Consider the following 21,382-nt stretch of genomic DNA (forward strand, 5'->3'; position numbering starts at 1 on the left):
AGCTGTCGTGCTCAAAAGGCATTCACTCGAATCACTTGAGAGCATACTATATGCATAAGAAAAATAGTGTATGTGCTCAATTAGCAAATTGAGACCTCTCAGATTAATCATTGCACATTTCCGCTAATCAACTAACACCATATGCGTGACCCATAATCATGTTACTGCCAGGTAGAGCCGCTACAATTGCAAGCTCAACACAGAAATGTCCAGGGTACAAACCATCATCCTTGTGAGGTACCACTGTCTATCACAGACTGTATATAGAGATGAACGACATGACGGTAGCCCAAAAGTGAAGCCAAAACATCTGGATGGCCCCCTAGAGGCTGGAAAGAAGCTGAAGAATAGGAACTAAAGCCCACTTCCTCCACGTTAACAGATGGGACGTGGGGGAAAAAAAAATCATAGTACATGTTAAAAATGTTTTTCCCAAAAATGATTTCTTTCATTTTAGGTAGTTCTTATCACGCTGACGTATGTTCAAGTGATAATTTTTCTGATCATTTTGGTTTTAATCAGTAAAACATAATGATTGACAGCCAAATCTGACCCATGATTCAGTCAGGTGGGTGTATTTCGAGCACGGTAGTGATCGAGGCTGCAGCCACGATCAATACTGCACAGACTGCTGCAGCTCCAGATTATTTTGGCTTCATTTTTGTACAGTAGAAGGGAGGCTGGTGTGACTGGTATCTGTGTATATGCTGTGCTGTATCGCTTAGTGTTACCTGGTAATGCTCCACAGGGGTTCAATGCGCTGGACTGTGGGGTCTTCTATGTACTCAAAGGCCAGACTCCCAGGAACTTTGGCCCGGTCGACACTTAAACTGACCTGTACTGTTCCGGCTCTGGTCACGGACGGCGCAGAGAAGCACACAATCTCTGACGTCGTCCTCCTGGTAGGGGAGAAGTGATTTATTCATGCCTTTGATTGTGACTCTGCCCACTTGCTGCTGCAGTGAAAAATCCCTGACTTCACATAGTTATGAGCCATGCACATTTCTATAAGGGGAGAGGATTCATTACAGACTGTCCCATCTCTTCCTCGTTACTAACACATTAAGGATGGAGCACTCTAATTAGAGGGTGCTCTAGCTAATGGCTTCCTCGCCTCACCCTCCCGACTCCTACCATGTGAGGCGTTTTGAACTTTAAATAGATATCTATAAATACACAGAGAACAATACCTACTGATGTGTGTTTCATCACCTCCTCACAAATTATTACGTTTCACAGACACTCAATTGTGTCCAAACTTTAGTGTCTGTAGTTTTAAACAATGTAGGGCTAACACGACATCAGGAGGTTATGTTATCATCACACTCACCTGTACAGCTCACAGGTCTGATTGCCAAAGTACACATTAACAGTGCTTCCAGCGCCCAGGTTCTCCCCAACAATGGTGACCTTGGTGCCCCCAGATTCAGGTCCTCTGCCTGGGGTTAGGGCAAGCATCGAAGGGGTCTGCGGAGAACCAAAATTCATTAATTATTCATTTGACATAGGTCAAACACAGAATACAGTATGTCTAGATAATGATCTGCTTTGGAAAAGTTCCGTTCTGCCGGCCTCGGCTGAATAAAACCACTGCGGAACTAAAAAGTTGACAACAAAACTTAAAAAAGGTAGACCAAAGGCAAAAACATGTTGAATGAAATATGAAGTAAAACTACTTATTGATAGTACTGCATCTTCAAAGGCAAACAAAAATCTCGCTTGGCAATAAAACACTTCTTTTCATCAGCCACACACAGTGAACAGACCATTAGAAAGAGCCTCAGACTCTACAGCATGTTGCACTTAGAAATGGTTCTTCTCAAGTTAATGATTGCAGTGGCTTGAATAGATCAAATTGGTTGTTGGCTTTCACCTGCAATTACATGTTCAGCCTGAAAATTGCTAACACTTGATGTTTGTTTCAGAGCAAATGGTCAAAATGCATGCGTTTCAGTGTCAGGATTACCACGAAGGAGTAGAGCTGGGAGGACTGAGCACGTAGCTCCGGCCTGCATTCGCCAACACACAGCTTCACTGGACCTGGTGCGCTTCCTTTAGGAGCCGCACCAATCTCACAAACAATCCTGTCAAGACAGCAGACGCAGATACATGAATAGGGGTGCACACAAAAAAAAAACCATAGGAATGCCACAGATCATCATGCAAACAAGTGATAACACAAGTGAGGCGCGCACACACAGCCCATTTGTTATGAATCGTACTGGGGGAAGATGGCCTCTGCTGGCCGCTGTGATTGAGGCAGACTTTCATAGAAGTGGTGGGTCAATACGGAGGGCCATCTTTCTTCCTAATGGGAAACCTATAACAGCAATATAACTCAAATGATAAACTACACCCCTCCTCATCTCCAGCACGATTGCCACCCACCATTACCTCCGGTTGCCATGACAACATAGGGGTTTCTTCAATAAATCAGTATTGCCTGTCAGGTCAATAAGATAAAGTACGCCATGAATAAGTCATTATAGCAACTGACCCCATGCTGAAATTAATGGTTGTAACAGCTGTAATGCCATGTTTTAAAGCACTGTGTGAGCCAAATGAATGACCCTGCCGAATGCACGGCAAGAAACTCGGTGTTCCCCGATACAATAAGAGCACCCAATGAATCGGCCCTGCCCAACCCTTCTATTCATACATCACGAGAGTTTTCCAATTTTCTGCTGGCATGTTCTTTTCCTTTTTTTTCATACGAGGATATAAATAAAGTCCCTGCAGCCTGAGCTCAATCGCATTACATGGCTGTAACAGAAACACATGGCTAACAGATTGTCCCTCCAGTCAGCGACATGTAGCGCATTTCAATTACAGCTGTGCCGACAGCCTCATAACGACAACGACACAAAGACTGTCTCTTCCCTTGGCTGTGACTGCACCAGAGCAATGCAAAGCCCCTCACACAATCCTACAACCTGATGAGGCATCACTGGGCTCCGGCTTATTCACAGACTGCGCTAGTGTCACTGAGTGAAATAGTAGAAGAGAGGAAAAGAGATTACGGGTGTGCATTTTCTTGTATGTGTGTGTTAGTGTAGGTACAGTATGAACGTCTGGGCAGAGGAGTGTGTGTGTGTGTGTGTGGGGGGGGGAGTCTCTCTTACTGTTCTGCAGTGACGTATCCCTCCTCCCGTGGGGTGCACTGCACACCTGCTACCTCCACGTTGCCCTCCAGCTCAGAGAAGGACAGACCCAGGTTCAAGCCCTGGATGGTGACCAATGTGCCCCCCTCCAGAGGTCCAGCCAGTGGGCTCACCTACATAGGAAGAAAGGATTTTACCTACAGTGATAGATTCTTAGATATCAGCTCATCAGTTTTGTCTGCCTCCGTGTAACTGAGCTTAGATTCATGCTGTCAGCCACATACTGAAAACTGTAGAACCTGAAATGTAAGTGCAATTTCTGTAGGTTGATAGATCTTTCAGTTAAAGAAAATAGTATAGATGTACCAGATTGAAGGATAATGTGCCATAAAGACTGTAAAATAATGTAATTCGTTTCGGCTTTAGATGAGAGTCACATGGTTTAAATGGTTTTCCATTGCAAGAGGGATACAACTACGGTGAAATGCTAATTCTGTACAAGTCCTGGTTAGAAATATGGCTCTGGAAATATGGAGTACTTTCACAAAATATCATCTGTTGACTACTTTGATTTTAAAAAAGAAAAATTTGCCAAGTTTAAGCACACTGGGCTCGCTTTAGATTCTCAAAGAATCCTTTGACTCAGCACTTTTAGATGAGCCGAATGACTGATAATCCTCACAAACACTTAAAACAGGTTCTGTGGAAGCTCCATGTAAGTCTCTATGTGTGGAGCACATTTACCTCAAACCTGAGTGAATTGCATGACTGGCGGGTTATTTAAAAGTCCTTGAAATCCACAATAATTCAAAACAAACTTTAATGAATAATGCAGTGAGTCCTGAGAAAACCTATTTACAGTCCTTCCCAGTGTAAAGTTAACCATCCCAGCAGGAAACTTTTCGGCCTGCTGAGCAGAACAGGAGCAATGCCGGAGCAACACTCCCCCCCCTCCCCCAACTCCCGAGCAGCAATGGTTGATTCATTCTGCTGCAGCTCCTTCAGAAACACTAATAATGTGACAGGGACATCAAAGACTCGCGGCTCTTTGAAGTGGAAGAGTCTTGCATCTCTGTGCCTGACCCACTGTGCCTCATTCAAGAGAATGAACAGGAGTTTGTGACATAAAAGATCCATCTCCACTCTCTAAACAAACTGAATTCGTTTAGTTCTCGAGCACTCAAGGCGTTCAGCCGGAGTGGAATAAAATGTGTTTCAGGTAAACAGACACTTGGATGCGAACTCAGCAAGACGCTGCAGATAAAATTATTGTTTGTTGTCGACTACCAGGAATATCCAACAAGATGTGTTGGCATACTCTTTTCTGATACTAAGAGGACAGATGGATGAGTGGAAGAAACAGCCTTGTGACTGGTTATTTATGGCACTGTTTTAAAAAGCTTTCAACCCCGAAGCTATCCCAGTAAAGAGAACGATAGAACTCAAATAGCAGTTTCTGTACTTAAAAACTACTAATAATGTCCACGGGAGGTTTGATTCTGTCTAAACTACATTTGTATGATCCTGCAGAAGGCGTAAGTCGATGCTCTTTCAAATGCACTCTTAAGAAATCTTGTGTGTTCCCGCATTTCTGGTGAAAGACAAAACTACCCAACAATCCCAAACTGAGCTCCAAATCTCAGATGTCGCCGTTAGACAGTTATGGTACCGTGGTGACACTAATTAGCTCGGTTGGCAGCCAGAACAGAGTAAAATAAAGTGGTTTCAGCTACTGTAACAACTTACTTCACCTTGGTTTCTCTGTCAGACGCGCCTCGCTTCTCAGCCAACAAGTCTGACTTTTTATTGCAAATAAAGACCCGAAGCAAGACTTTGCCTTCCCTCAGTCTTCAACTTCAAAGTTTCTGAACAAATTGTTACATTGTCATGATTGTTTTCAGCCGGCTGGCCTACTTCAAGACTTAAAACATTTATTACTCTGGTTTTCTGAAATATCGTAAAAACAACTCTCCCTAAAGAAACAGCTTTTTTCTAAATGAAACTACATTCTTAGATATCTGCTTGTGTAAAGACACTAATCTTCTGTTTGTGTAATTTAAATACACTCTATGTTTGCGCTTCGTGGCTTTACTGACTGACTGACTGGGCAACAGCCCAAACAAACAAGCAGCTGACCTCAGTAATGCGTGGGTTGGTGCACTTGACGTTCCTGGCAGAAAGGTTGAGCCAGCGGCTGGCGTAGGGGGAGATGGGGGGGCAGTGCTGCTTCATGGTGCATCGGCCCTCGCCGCTGCACCAGCCACACTGGAACTTTCTCTCCGCCCGCAGGCACAAGCCGCAGCTGTCCCGCTGGGCGCTGCACTTGTAGAGGTGCACTGTGGGATAACGTGGAGGAAGTCTGGTTAATAAAGTTAACGTGTGAAGTCATTTCACGTGTCATATATCACGTGTGTTGTAATACCTCTGCTATTAATAGGTTATAAAAGAAAATGCCAACCATAAAATACTACATGTATATACTATTTGGACCAACAGGGAGTGAAGTCGATCAACAAATTGATCAACCAATTGGTACACGTTCTTAAAAAGAGGGTGTTCATGGTCAACTTCAAAAATAGCTGGCTACAGCTATGGACAGTCAACTTATAAATTCAATCAAATTCATGAGAAGCTTGTTTGTATTCCTTCTTCCATTTATTGAAAAAATATGAAAGCAAAGTAACCTTTCTTTAACCTTTCTTTGAAGTCCTTTACATTCTCTCTCCTGTAAATAGCCTATATTCAAGCCCATATAAAAGTAACTTACCCAAGTAACGGCACGGCCTATTAAAATTCATGGCCGTCACTATGTATATCCTTGGCCGCACTGATGTATTTAATGCACAGCCCACAATGACAACTGACAATCACCTTCGCTTGCATGATGATGGAGAGGAAACCGAGCGCAGCAATGAGAGCCAAAGAGAGTAAATATGAAGATTCACCCTTCAGCCTTCTGGGCACACAAGTGATTGGGTACTTTTTGATTACACTCCCTGCTATTGTGAACTTTCTCTCAAGGCCCTTTGGAAGCCTTGAAGTGATCTCTATGACCCATCTATCCCCTGTGGATTGAGTGCTTTACACTTCTCTGGCCTGGCAGTGATGGATGGCAGAGGCACCTTTAATCTTCTCTGGATTGTCGATGATGAAATTGCCGTTCCATACGATGGAGAGGTCCACTGCCAGGTCACTGATCTTCACACCCTCGTACAAGTACTGTAAAGCAGAAACGGAGAGTGGGGGAGTTTGCCATGAGTGGATCCAGAGTGAGAGAAAGTCAAAGAGAGACAGGATAGAGTCAAAAAAAAAAAAAAAAAGATATAGAGAAAGACAGAGTGGGGGAAAATGAGAGGATGAAAGGGCAGCGGAGAGACGAAGCTTTTAACCATCTGTCATTTCTGCCATGGTTGTCTGCTCCGCTCCTTCTCGACATGTAGGGACACAAACCCTGGCTGGGGTGGCCAATCATCCACATCTGAAGAAAATGGCCTTTTCATTCATTGTCACAGAGTAGCAAGGTATGCGTTGCATTGGAATTTAGCCTGTGATTTGCATTGTGCAACAAAACTCCTAAAAATCTCGTGTATTCATCGCTAACTTGTGACTGTCTGCTGGGAACATCACATTTACGCTTTGTAAACACCTTGATGGTAGTCTGACAATATTCAGTTTACAAGACAAGGTCATATGGAAGTCATGATTTTCACCCACAATTTTCCTTTCCTTTCTTGTTGCCTGTCCTTCCTTCCTTCTTTCCTTCCTTCCTTCCCTAACACTCCCCCTCCCTTCTCTCACATACTTTGCACTTTTCCTCATCACTCTCACTTTCCCTTTCCTCTACTTTCTCCTCAGTATGCTCAGCACCTCGGGCGGTATTCACTGATGTGCCCCATGTACCTTGCCTACACAGCATCCAAGCTGTGTGCCTCATTTGACAGCTGTGAGACTCCCACTGGGAGTGTTTGAGGTCATACCGAGCTGTTCTGGCACTGCACGCTGGTGCTGTTGAAGCGCAGCGCCGTGACACGGTGTCTGACACCTTGCACGTGCACCATGCACTCATAGCCACGCTGGCCCGACTGCGGCTGGGGAAGGTTTCGGGCCCTCAGGGTGATGGGTCGGACCTCGCCGGCCGGAATGAGAATTTCCCCAGAGTGGAGGAGCTGAGGGCAGTCCTGTGAAAACAAAGCATGTATTTCTTTTCTCACGTTTTCCCTGCTGTTATGCTCATGCATAACACATAAGTAGTATTTTCATAACTAGTTTCGCCCACGAACATCTATCTGTAGTATCTATGTATTTGTCTATCTATGGGTGTTTCTGTCCATGTCTGTAAGTCTATGTGTCTGTCTATCTGTCCTATGTAATCTGTATAAATACATGTGAGTGTGTTATATAAACATGATGGATTTGTGTAGCGCTAGGATTAATGGGGGGGAAAAAAATCTTTAATCCAAATATAATTTGCATTCATATTCTACATGTTACGCTACAGTGAACTGTATGTCAGACTGCGAGACTATGCTGTGAATATGTACTGTATACTCATTACCATATTAGCTTATTCAGGACTGTGCTGTTTGTCAAAGTATTTATCTAATCACATCCATAGTAATTTTCATAATATCTTCTTTTAGCAGCATTTTTTAAGCCTCTTAAAGGCGCAGTCTGTGATTCTTAGACAGCATGGACGTGGGGATGGCAGTCGGTCATTTGATACAGATATCCATAGTGACCAGAGGATGAATCCTAATGATTTTGGTAATCACCTGACTTTTTATCTAGTGGCGCCAGCAGGTCAAAATGTTCACTTCAGTAAAATAAGTTAAAATCTACTTGTTGGATTGGCACAAAGTTTCGTACTGACATTCATAGTTCCCGAGACAATGTACCTGAACGACTCCGGTGATCCTCAGACTTTTCCTCTCGTGCCACCATTTGTGGTTTTCTAGTGCAATTTTTCAGCAACTATATAACGAATTGCTATGGAATTTGGCACAGACATTCATGTTCCTCTCGGGGAAACTTTCAATATCAATATCTGTACTTTTATATTTAAATCATGGATTGTGCCCTTAAGGTTTTACGTGTCACACAGGAACAGATAAATGGTGCTCTTGAAGGCTACACTTTAATCAGTTAATGAAACCGTAGCCGTGTAACCAATTAATGTGAATGTACATTAACGTTACCTCTGAGGCGTTGACTCTGCCCTCCTGGAAAGAACAGCTGCTGGGGTCGTGGGTGCACAGGTTGCGGTATTTGCACCAGTGGCAGCGAAAAGTGCTGTTTACACAGGACAGACACCTGGAGGACAAGATGAACACCTTACCACGGAGTTCAGAGATCTAATAATACCTCCTGTATGTTGAGCTGCTCTGCATTTTTCACAGTATGTTCAAAAATGAATCGCTCTTTATTCCCTACAAATCATCTTCACATCCTCCTCTCCTGGGCAGAGAGGATTGAAAAGGGCAGACTGATAAAGAATTACAACTTTCTGCTGAATTTATCTTGTTAGCAGGCTTCATTGAAAGATCAGTTGTCCCCAGTTTCTATGCAGACAGCATGAATGGTAATCTTTTAGTGATAGATGAGAATAAATGACTTTAAGCATGGAGTCCGGTGGCAGGAGAGGAACTATTCAAGTGTCTCTGTCAGTTGAGGCACTCTTAAGCAGTTGTAACAGCATTAAGATATATGTATAACAAGGGCACTGTATGTCCTTGTTTTATATAAATACAGCAAACTGCGCTTCCTGCTTTTTGACTGTAAAGGCAATAGTACATTTTTACAGTCATCCGTCCATCTCTGGATTATTAAAACCATCTGTGATGGAAGTGACAGCTGAATATTTGATGGATAGATTGCACAACATTTGGCACTGATTCAGTCAACCGCAGCCAATGGTCAGTTGTGGATTAAAGTTGTGCTGAAAAAACCCCAGTTAGACTGAATTTAATCACATTTTGTTTAGCAAACAGGGAGGCGATTGTGACTTTGTTTGGAGAGCCGAGGTAAAGAGGTGAGAGAACAGAGATGGATGATGCACATCTGTTGATATACCCAACAGAGCCATTGGAGAGCTGAAATTTGACCACGTCCGGGGGAGTGGGGGGGGGGTCAGTCTTTGCTGTGTATAATAGAGGTGTGTATCACTGTGCAGAAAACAGATCCATGCACAATCAAAGTCTGTTCACCTGAATTTGGACATGCAATAAGATAAAACCATTGGGAAACTATAAATTTACTAGCATCGCTCCAATACTGCAGCTCATTGAAAGCTACAAATGCCAATAAATGTAGTGCAGAGCCATTAAATTTTGATACTAATTAGCTGCCCAAGGCCAGTATGGACATAAAAGTGTGTGTGTGTGTGTGTGTGTGTGTGTGTGTGTGTGTGTGTGTGTGTGTGTGTGTGCGTGTGTGTGTGTGTGTGTGTGTGTGTGTGTGTGTGTGAGAGAGAAATTTGGGGGGTTGGTTATTAATAGAACTGGACTGGCAGGGAGCTGCAAACACTGGATAATTAATTATGGAGGGTGATGTGATGCTGAGGTGATGGTGGTAGTGGGCTAGATGGAGGATGAGGTGGTGGGTTAGGAGTGTGTTTAGTCTGAAATATTAATCACAGCAGTTCACAGGGTCACCCCGCAGCTAATGGAGGCCATATTGGTGTGGGGCAGATGTGACGAGCTTCCAACTGTTTCTCTTTAATGGCTTAATACGGCCATGTTGGGGCATTCATGTCACAGTCAAAGAGCATTTTAATGTGTATCCATTGTTGGCTAATTTCCTGGATATGGCTATGAATGCACCATCAATCAAATATTCCCGACAAGAATTAGATTATTTTTCTATCCAAGTATCCACCTTTTGTGTGCTCGTGGTTCAGTATAATTTGCTCCACAGTTAAATGTTAGAGAACAGCGCTTGTGCATCTGCCAGTTCAAAACACTTTGAAAAAGAAAGGAAATATTACTCACCCTTTCTCAACTATTACTGTATCAATCACGGAAGGTGAACAAAAAGCACCATTTTCCTGAGAAAGGTCTTTGAATTAATTAATTCAACACGGTGTGATTTGGCCTTTCCGGAGCTTTGTTAACTGTCTTATGTTGCTAATTTGCAGACTTCATTTAAAGCTGACAAATGCTGTTAATCTAATTGGCATTCATCCTAATAAGATCCACCTTTGTAGCACAGTTTGCAATTGTTATTCAGATAGAAAGACTCTTGTCATAGCTCACTGTTACGGTAAATATCGTTGACATTAGCATAAAGGCTCAAAGTCAAAGGGGCTTCCCTGCCCAGTCGGGCCGCTCATATTGGCAGGGTAAAACAGATGAGCATTTAAATGAAGTCCTCTTTAATTTGCATTTCTTTATCTACCCTCAAGGCACCAGAGCAAGGCAAAAAAATCAAAAATGTCTTATGTGCCATATCTCAACAAACACAATTCTCTGCCGGGGCCCCTGAGGACAAAGTCAAGTCAAAAAGGGGTGTGTGAGCCTATTGCTTATCTATTTAGGGGTCCTTGGGGATTGCTGGCCTACACCGAACACATTCAGTTGCACCAGTAAAGCTGCTCTGTTATGAACACTGTGTTTACGAGGCATGAATATGTGTGAAAAGTGCATAAATGCTTTGAATAATGTTGTGATTTATTTATTTTTTTTAGAATAACTGACAGAGAAACTGTAGTTATTTGTACTTAAAGCTGCAGCTTTAAAGCCCACAATCTGCCACTTTAAGCAAAGTCGAAACAAACAGGCCATGGCAAATGCATCATGTTGATTTAAATGAAACCTGACAGATAAATTGAACTCCGAGGTTATCTAACAACCCAATCTTAAGTGGAGCTGTGAGCATCAGTACATCATTGCCCTAAATTAAGTTGTGCTCTTCCATCTATTGAACAAATCAAAGGTGTGGGAGGCGGGGCGGAGCAGAGGGGCAGGGGGGGGGGCAGGAGGGGCAGGAGGGGAGGTGGTGGGGAGGGGCGGTGGCAGCTGGACTCACGTTTTATGTGTGCTGCAGTTGTAGAACTTCACCTCCGTGCTGGCAACCATTTGGCCCGTCTCCTTCGAGTTCAGACGAAGCTCTACGCCAGCCCAGTCTGAGAGAGAGAGAGAGAGAGAGAGTGGAAGACAGAGAGGGGGCATGATGAGTGAAAGGATGGAGGGAAGGAATGAAGATATGAAAGACAGACACAAAGAGAGAGAGAGAACCGCATGAAAAAGAGGTGAGACAGACAGACAGAGAGAGAGGGAGACAGACAAAAAGGATGGGCGAGAGAATGAAAACAATTGGCAAAAAGAGGAGTTCAAAATGAGAAAAAATAAATGGTAATACTTTTATCACATTTCTGTAAAGAGCCACCTGGTGTCTGCGTCTCTGCAAGGGCATATTGCTGTTTTGTGGTGAGAAAACCCTCAGTCAGGAACTTCAATTGAAGGATTACCATATATGCTCTGAGGAAATTGTACTGCTCCTTGGTACTTATCAAGCTCTTTTGGATAAACAAAATTTCAAGGTGGTCAATCTGGAAAAGGAGGCTGTTTTTTGTGTGTCTGGAATATTGATATTTCAGGTTTTTCACCTGACTCTGGCATCGCCCTCAGTCTCTTTATTTCCTCTCTATTCATTTATGGGCAGTACGTAACTTTATTTTATTTGTTTGTTTCGGCACGTGATATCTGAGCTCACCTTGTCCTTCTGGTATCTGAGGGACCTCCTTCCCTGCCGGGGACAGACACATAACCCTGTTCCCGTTGACGTGACCCTCCACTTGGGCCTGCTGGCCAAATGAGCAGGTGATTCCAGCAGAGAGGTCTGGGACATTATTCACCTCCAGTAGAAGCTAAAAGAACACGGGAGGGAGAAGATTTAATGTGCTGAACTTGACTGGCTTGGTGCAGTGGCACATGTACCATAGTGAACTGTGACAGTGTTTGACGGTAAATTATAAGATACTTTACTGGATTTTTTTAATCACATACCTAAAGGAATAATTCCACACTTTGGGAAATATGCTTATTCATTTTCTTGCCAAGACAGTTTGCTTGCTACTCAAATATTTGTCTGTTAATTATTAAGCAGAAGCCAGGAGTTGGTTAGCTTAGCGCTCTCTGTTCCAAGACTGGAAACAGGGAGAAACATCTAGCCTGGCTCAGTCCAAACGTAATAAAATCTGCCTATCAGCACCTCTTAAGCTCACTAATTAACACGTAAAATCTTGTTTGTATAATCCGTGCAAAAGCCGACCTGTAAAAATGACAAAACTGACTCCAGCTCTTACCCAAGAAATAGTCCGGTACATAACACCCTTGCGAAATGGTAATTTGTGGTTTCTACACTTTGAGATTTTAATTAGTGACTAATTAAAATCTTATATCTTTGAGTTTGAGATGTTTGCTACGGTTGGACAGAGCCAGGCTAGCTGCTTCCCTTCTTTTCAGTCTTTGTGGAGAGCTAAACTAACCTGGTGGCTCCAGCTACATATTTAACAGACAGATAGAAGAGTGGTATTAATCCTCTCCTCTGTGCTCTTGGCTACTGTAAAAAAAAACAAAAAAACAGTTGAATTAAGCTTTTGGAAATGTAATCAACCTTTTTGGCAGGTGCATCAGAGATGCAGACAGAGTAGCTCACTACCACAAAAACAACTCCCACCTATTTTTTTTTTTTCATATTCGTCTGCCATCCCGGAGTACATGTGTTTAAACCAAAATGAACAGAGTGGATGTCCTACAGGGAGAACCTCCCTTCTCTTGCTCCCTTCACCTCTCACAAAACTAATCTTCTCTGCTGGGCTTATACTTACTGTACATGTGGCTGTACAAGGCTACTCTCAGTGATTGCTCATAAACATCGGCATTGTGAGCGGAGTGACAGAGCAGTGATTGGTGGACTGATAGGCACACTCACAGGAACACTGTGTGCTGATACAGCAATGCTGTCAGGGTGAGCGATAACCTTCACACAGCGGTCAATGTCAGTGGCGAAACGGAAGGTCTCCTCCGCTCTCCGACACCGATCCCTCCTCGAACACCTGTGGAGCAAGAGGGGCCCATAATAAAATATGTGTAGAATAATGTAGGAAGTTATTGATGAATCATCACCAAACATTTTCCATAAGTCATGTTGGCTGTCTATGGCAGTGTAGGTCCAGACTGAAATATCTTTTTCCTGGATATGTTGTACAAACATTCATGGTGCCCAGAGGATGAATCCTGCTGGCCCACAGATGATCCCGTTTCTTTCCCTCCGGCGCCACCAGGAAGTTCACAATTGTCGTTTTGATTGAAATATTATATAATATATAATAACTGTTGAGTGGATTGCCATGAAATCTGGTGCAATCTCAGGATGAATTTGAATCATTCTGACTTTTCATCCAGCACTATCACCAAGTCTAAATTTCATTTTGTACAAAACTTTGGTTTCTGACTGCAAAACTAACTGACTGTTCTAATCAGCCTCAGTTTTACTTTAACACCTAATTAGCAAATGTTAGCTTGCTAATGCTAAACCAAGATAGTGAATATAGTAATTCTACCTGCTAAACATCAGCTTATTAGCATTATCATTGTGAACATTGACATTTAGCGCAAAGCAGCCATACAGAGCTGCTAAAGACATTCTTGTTACATTTGTGCATAAATGGCATGCAAATAAAGCTAACAGTAGATGTCCTGTCTGAATCAAAGTGGCCATTTATAACTGCATCATTAATGCTGAAACTGAATCATATCATAACATTTATACACATCCCAGATATCACTTTGAAACGGTTTCTAAAACTTTTTCTTTCTTTCTTTTTTTTTTTTTTTACTTTTTGAATAGTTAGACTGTTTTTTTTTTTTCACGTGGTCATCTCTTGCATTTGGCTGTCAGGCAGATTCTCAACCAGATCGTTTTACATTTTTACTATGCTGTTCTGTAGAGCAAATTATACTGAACGCAACAGTAGAATAAGCCTCAGTTCCTAGATCCCAACAGGCAATTAAAAGTAGGAAGTGAAAGGGTCGCCACCATAGTGTGACCTCAGGCTAATCTTGTCAATGCAAAGTAAAAGTACATTTAAAGTTATGACTGGGGATAGAAAGGATTTTAAAAACTTCTAGCACTTTGTCCATTTGTAGAGATGGTGATTTGTTGTTGAGATCGTTTTTTTTAATGTGGTTCTACTGATACTGATTTCTTTGAAAGAAGCATTATCGGAAGTACGTCTCCGCAGGCTCTGATAGTAACTGATTTAAACAGAAAAAGAGGTTCTCGGTCATAGAGTTGAATCGAAATGGCAAACTCAGAAAGAAACTCACAGAGCTGGCTGCACACCATCATCTCTTTCTTTTAAATGTGTAATGCACATCGCGAGGGGAGATGGTGCTTAATACACTCTCAGATGCTGCTGAGGGGGTGGCACCTCCTGAGAGAGCTCAAAGAGCACGGAGGCCTCTGCTGTAATTACAACGCAATATAAAGGCGGAATGGAAACGCGGTGACAGCTGGCTTGGCTCCTTGAGGCAGACCAGAGCCACAGGAGTATACACAGTCACCTTCTGACCGCTCATCAGCTGAAGTGCCTCCGAAAAAAAAGGATGCCTTTCATCTCTCATCTCTTTTATTCACCGTGTTTTGTCTGATGGAGCCATTTGTTCTGTTTTCCTTCAGGCTTTGTACATGTTCAGCTACGCCCCCCCCCCCCCCCCCCCCACACACACACACACACACACACACACACACACACACACTCACACACACACTCACACACACACACACACACACACTCACACACACATATACACATTCTGTCAAATAGGTGCTTTAGTGCCAGGGGTGGGAAAGTGAGATCCTGAAAGAAGTCTACATGGCACTCTGTGGGAGTCATTCAGGGGCTGGAAAAAGACCCCAATCTGGAATTAATAGACAGAAAAATAAAGTAGCCTCATTCTGCAATGTGAGAGATCATGATTCAGTTTGGGTTACTTGAGGGAACAGCAGCCATCTATTCACTGATAAGTGTAAGGCATTAATTTAAATAAACAGCATAATGGGACAAAGTCAGCACTCAGGAAAAAAAAGGAAAAACAACTGTTTAATGAGGTAATTTAGATTAAAACAAAATACTTATTACAAAATAATTATTTTTTTCCTCTCCCTTCACTCGCAGTTTGATAATAACAAGAGCTGCAATTTAAGCAATGCTGATCATCATCAAGATATTGCTAGCTGAAATGCAGACGTCATATGATGAGGCAGGGATAAATCTCTGGCTTCAAACACAGCAGCTGGTTCAGAAACACAGGGTTTTAATCTCCTGAATCCCCTTTGCTCCATATCGAGGTATTATGCAAGCTAACCCGGGGGTCAGATAATTAAGATGGAAGAGATAAGCTTGCTCCGTCAGGTCCAAAATGTTCCCCGGGTATGCAGAGGTGCAGTTTGTACACCCACTGTGACTCACAAAGCTAATCCTTCCCTCCTCCATTAACACCAGTCGTCCTCCATCCTGACAGACAATAAAATCTGGTGGGCATGCAGTTTCTGCTGTCCTAAATAGCACTATTTAAGAGGGCTCACACTGTCCAACAACCGCTTCCTGGTTTTCTGTTTGTCCCGCCAGCTGTTGATAATGGTGAATCCAGGGAGCACAATAAGTCTGTTACATTAAACTGCACAAATCACACCACCACATGCTTAGCCTTATTTCTAGCTTTCTACGAGCTGTTTGGTAAACAGCAGTGTTGTGCTTTTAATCCCTCAGCTGTGGTGTGTGTGTGTGTGTGTGAGCATGGGAGAAGACGAAGGAAGCAGACTCACATGTTATGCAGGACGCACCAGCCACAGTGGGGGTCACCCGAGCTCAGACACTCGGCACATGTGCCGTACTGCTCGCAGGCCTCCACGGGGACCTGAGCCACCTGAAGCAGAGGAATGACGGGGGAGCGTTAGAATATGGAGTTGCATACACAGACACAAGATTAAACACAAAACATTGCATGACATTTCAACTCCATGTTTTGGCCATTTGTTATCTGTTAGTTTATGGACACGATTCCCGTGGCAGCTATCTTGAGTGTACATCACACTTTGGGTGGGAAACTGCACTCCATATCACACAATATGTATTTTTAAGATAGCTTTTTTTTTTTAATGTTTGCCTTCACTTCATAGGCAGACAGGAAACACAGGTATTCAAGCAGATGTTTACTATACTGTTGTTTACATTGCCCTTTACATTTTCATTTCATAAATCTAATTATCAAACAAGATGAGACTGAGCTCCTCATTTTGTCTTATCTCATTAGTGTTTTTCAATACAGAGAGGCTTGCAGCACTCAAGAAAACTCAACACTGGGCCAGCTGCAAAATTTTTAATTGGCGAGTACTTTGAAAATCAATAAATTCAAAAATGTTTCACGCGAAACATTTTAATTGGCAAAAATCTGTTGAATATTTTCTGAATCTGGAATGTGAGGTTTTGCTGATATTCTCTGTTTTCATGTGAATGTAACCTGAATGTCTTTGGTTTTTGATGATGAGTTGACCGAAGCCCATTTCATCATCGCGCTGTCGATTTTGCAATCTACAGAACCTTCATGACAGCTCACACTGGAGGATTTCTCAGAGGAATACAACTCCCTTTTTTCTATGTCTCGCAGCTGACACACATTTGCAACAGGCAGCTTTGTGGTTCTGCCCACATGAGGAGGTTTCAGATTTTTTTTTTTTTCCTCTCAGTTGTCAGAAAGGACATGAAATGACACCACAACAATACGAGAACCAATATTCTTTTCTTCATAAACATTTGATAAATGATGGTCTTGCCCCACTTAAGCACGACAATTTGTAGACACCTGCGATTGTAATTAAACTGTGAGCACACAGTACAGGTTCGTGCTGCTATTTTTCACACACAAGAAAAAGGGCTGACAGGCTATGCTGCTGCTGCCACTTCCATGCATGGATGTCTGGCAAAGCATAAGCTGGCCATTAGCTGCTGCGAGAGTCGCTGCTGTCGCACGGCCAGCACCACCCCTGCATACAAAACCAGGTTAGAGCTGCAGCCTGAGCCCAGTTATTTTATACTTTGTTATTATTCGAGGTCTGGACATATGATGCAAGCAATTTCCTGATGTAAGCAATCACAAATGAAGAGTGGATTATGGATTAGAGTGTCTCCGGTGCTCTTGATAGTATAAGTGGGTGCTCTCTCAGGTCTGTGTTGGGAAAATGGATTATCTGCTGCTCCCTACGAAATAAGTTTCTCTTTTTTTTTCCAGCAGTTCAGAACCCATTCGGTGCATTCCATTAACGAAATGATTTTGTAGCACGGGAGGGGCCGAGGGTCCATATCTGACGCAGTTGGAATAATCCATGAATTGTTGTGGACTGGAGCTCAGCAAAGCTAACAAAGTTGGTCTGTGGCCGTTAGGCAGAGTGACCTTTACAAGAGGAGAGCTATGGATCTTCTGCTTTCTGCCGCCTGGCTAAGAATCAAATGTGAAGCTCTCACCGCATATCAGAGAACTGACCTGAGAAGAAATGCACCGTGTTGAATCCAAATAAGACGAATATGTTCACAGGGTCTATTTATTCAAAGCAGATATTCACACTTCCAACTATCTCAGATGCGGGTGCTTTAGAAAGTAGCACTTGAGTCGTGAAGAAGATTCTGTGCACTGCTTTTGCTCAGCATCACAATTTAGTGGTCATACAAATGCTTTGGTCAGTCTGTACCTTTGTTGTTAGTATTTTAAACAATTCTTACCACGATGATCTTAAATAAATAGTGCTCTGCCTGGGATATATCACAATGTTATTCTCCCGTGGGAGGGTCTCTCTGTAATTGAGTGTGACGTGTACGATATGTCTCATTACAGTCCACACATAAGGAAAAGAAAAGGACAACAGAAGAGAGTGAGACACCAGGACACACACTTAAGTCCGTTTACAAGAATATTTACAGAAATTGCAAATCTAATCAGCAGCTTTGACAAGTCATTCAAAGTTGTGCGATCTTACGAAGCACATGTATCTTTCAATGCACTATAAATAGGACTATTTAGAATCTCATCGTTCTCAATCCTTTGGGGGCTAAGGTTGGTAAATTAAATATCCAGTACGCTTCTCTTTTATTAAGAATTTCATCAGTGTTTCCACCTCTCGCCGGCAGACTCACCGTTTCAATGTGAACAAACATAAATAATGAGATATCATGTTTGAAGTCACTGACACGTACTGCCATGGGGTCATCTCTCTTATTACTCCTGATGTAGCTCTTGTGTTTACTCATTCTCTGTTTTAATTAGCGTGATGTCTTACCAACAAGGACATTTGATCATATACATTACATGAGAGGTGGAGCACGTGATGACACCATTGATACTGATACTTTTTCCTAGTATGAGGATCAGTAAAGTAGCTACATTTGGCCAAAGCATAGCAGCTCTACACGTGAATTAGCATCAGTCTATCAGATGCATTGTTTAGTAATAGTTACCACGTTGTCTTTAGATTATGTTTTGGTATTTTTCCTCTATTGGATAGGGACACAGTTGAGGAAGAAAAGGTTAATTAAAGGGGTAAATGATGCAATAAAGGTCCCTGGCTAAAATCAAAGTGGTGGCGTTGTGGTTATATGATGGGCATCCTAACCACTAGGTGCTTATATGTCTTAATAAAACACTAAACATGACAAACTATGATATTTAAAAAAGTGAGGGTTTGATTAGAGTGTCTTTGATAGTAGCTTTAAAAAGCTTTCACATCGATTTTTGTATCGTGTCCTGTCTCCTTCTGGGGTCCAGGTCAGCAAACTCTGTTGTCTTAAAACCTATTCATTGTCAAGGCTTCCTTACTCTGATTTGTTTGTGTTCTTTCACAGATTTTGCTTGTGTTTGCTGTAAATATCTATCGAGGTTCACTCCATATGTCCATGTAAGGATGGAAAATATTATTTCATTGTTAATTCAATATTTTTATTTAGTCCAGACTTGGCTGTAACAACAGGTGGACATTTTTAGACTGCAGAAAGTATAGCTAAAGTGTTCAAGTGGATATCACTGACAAAGGACAAACCAGTAGTTCCAATGGTCAGCCCAATGACAGTCACCATGTCATATATATATATATATATATATATATATATATATATATCGATAGAAATATATTTAGACATATTTCGTGGTGTTTTTTGTGGTTGAACCTAAGTTGAAGTATATAATTTTTCATTTGAAAGTTATCATATATCATATATAATATCAAGATATTGTACGGTCTCATTTTGCTATATAATGCAAATACTCTGTGCATCCCAATAATGTCTGTGCAGTCGTGAATGACTGAATTAAGGCTTCACCCTCGGTTTATGAACAATGCATTGTAGATGCCTCATAAATCATTCATGACTCGACGCAGCGCTTAGCATTTCTCATCAAGCTTTTTGTTTGTCTCGCCTTCTCTAACATAATTTCTTTATGAGAAACTGATCATTTATAGCAAACAAAGAAAACCAATGAAAAGTCTCCACATTCTGGAGAGGCGAAATCTCACTCTGGCTGCTTTTCAATGTTTCTCAGCATCGCATCATGACAGGGTCGGATGATCACGTGCGCTTTCCCAGCTTTGGGAATTACAAAATCTTTATCTTTTCACAACATCTGGTATGCCCTTACACTAATGCTCGAACTTATCGTCTTATCAGTTCACTATCACTTTAACACATTCATCCGGATTTACTGGAACTTTATGAATACTGTGAGAAGAGCATGCAGGCTTTTAGACCTCTGCGCTACTGTCATCCTATATCCTCTGGCTAGTGTGGCTCTGGAAAATCCACAGTCATCATGTGACTGCACTTTTAGAGAAAACAAGACTGTTGTAAAACGGATATATTGGCAGTTCATTATATTTGTTTCACAGATGTTTTTGCACAGAAACCGAAAAATGAATTCATAGACTCCCAGTTACAGAACTGAAAGTATTACTGACTGTATTATCACACAGTTACTTATATCAGTTTGTAGACAGTAGCTTCACTCTGAAGCTAATTTAACCGCACTTGTGTCATGTTACAGTTCCCTTTTTACTTTCGCAAAGCCCGTTAAGTGCAGCAGTGATTCTCAACCAAGCGTATATGTTCCCGATGAAGTGCTTCTGGAACTGTGAAGAATAGTATGACGACATTAGTAGCTCAGATCATTTCAAAGAATTGGTAAAAAAATGCAAAAAACTAATTTCTGTTTAGGATGAAAATCAATAAATACCAATAGGATTACAAATGGGTGTGAGGCTGATTTTTATCCATCACAATGACCAGTGACAGTTAAAAATCAGACTGCACAGCACACACCTCACACTGACCCGCGTCAAACATCCCCTGAAAACCATCTGCTGGGATTGAGAGTTCAGCAAACTAGTTAGCAAGCCAGCAGAGAAGCTGGGATAGATAATTAAAGGCAGTGATAAACGGTTACAATGTCCGCTGTCTGCCACACCAAGTGGTAGCAGCACAAAATGCATTTGATTGAGCCTAATGAAAAAAAGAACAAAAAGAATCACTGTGTCTTGTGTGAAACACACACAGCAACAATGTCCACTGTTATATAATTAATAGTGCCGAGTAACATCCAGTTTAAAATCAATTCAAATGAGCCCATTTGGAGCATGACAGATGATGCTGGTACTTGAGCTCATCTGATAGAGCTGTGGAGGTTTGTCAGATTGGGAGCCGCTATGTACATACAGGTGAGAGGGAGTAGATAGACAGACAGGATGAGGTGGAGAGAAGCTAAAAAGTGGATGGGTGGGATTTCAAGCAATGATTTTTACATTTTACAGAGTGGCACTTTGAGAGATTGCCCTGGAAAAACCCTGCAGCATTTCCCCACCTACTCTAAGGTTTAAAGCCTTAGCCATCATTTCACAGAAAGACAACTGACATTCAGTGAGGTTATTGTGTGTTTGGATACCGAGCATTTCTATTATTAGAAATGATCAAACTAACGGCACACAGTGAGAAAAAAGATTAAGTGATGTGAAGAGTTTTTTTTTTTCTCCATACAAATAATGGCTCCCAAATGATGTTTTGGTGCGGACACAGACACGCACACATATACATATATCCACACATACACACAAACTGATTTCCTCTCTTCTCTCGTCACTCTTCATCATCATGCTAACCCTGCGTGTTTCACTCGGCGGGAGACAGAGAGGCTCATTGTTATTCCACAAGGGTCGGCTGATCTCAGCCAAATCTGTCTGCGCCT

General features: G+C 42.1%; 1 protein-coding gene across 1 annotated transcript in view; it reads right to left on the reverse strand.

Annotated features, from left to right (window-relative positions):
- The window catches only part of LOC139208731 (plexin-A2-like), a 59,655-nt gene that overhangs the window by 19,771 nt on the left and 18,502 nt on the right, over positions 1 to 21,382 (reverse strand). The window contains exons 4-15 of the mRNA XM_070838465.1: positions 15,930 to 16,030; positions 13,032 to 13,155; positions 11,811 to 11,964; positions 11,124 to 11,220; positions 8,297 to 8,411; positions 7,079 to 7,279; positions 6,224 to 6,320; positions 5,238 to 5,437; positions 3,123 to 3,274; positions 1,967 to 2,084; positions 1,331 to 1,467; positions 732 to 899 (exon numbers count right to left, since the gene is read on the reverse strand). Coding sequence (XP_070694566.1) covers positions 732 to 899; positions 1,331 to 1,467; positions 1,967 to 2,084; positions 3,123 to 3,274; positions 5,238 to 5,437; positions 6,224 to 6,320; positions 7,079 to 7,279; positions 8,297 to 8,411; positions 11,124 to 11,220; positions 11,811 to 11,964; positions 13,032 to 13,155; positions 15,930 to 16,030 — 1,664 coding nt within the window. The remainder of the gene's footprint in view (positions 1 to 731; positions 900 to 1,330; positions 1,468 to 1,966; positions 2,085 to 3,122; positions 3,275 to 5,237; positions 5,438 to 6,223; positions 6,321 to 7,078; positions 7,280 to 8,296; positions 8,412 to 11,123; positions 11,221 to 11,810; positions 11,965 to 13,031; positions 13,156 to 15,929; positions 16,031 to 21,382) is intronic.

Source organism: Pempheris klunzingeri, chromosome 2 (assembly GCF_042242105.1).
Source record: "Pempheris klunzingeri isolate RE-2024b chromosome 2, fPemKlu1.hap1, whole genome shotgun sequence".
NCBI lineage: Eukaryota > Metazoa > Chordata > Actinopteri > Acropomatiformes > Pempheridae > Pempheris > Pempheris klunzingeri.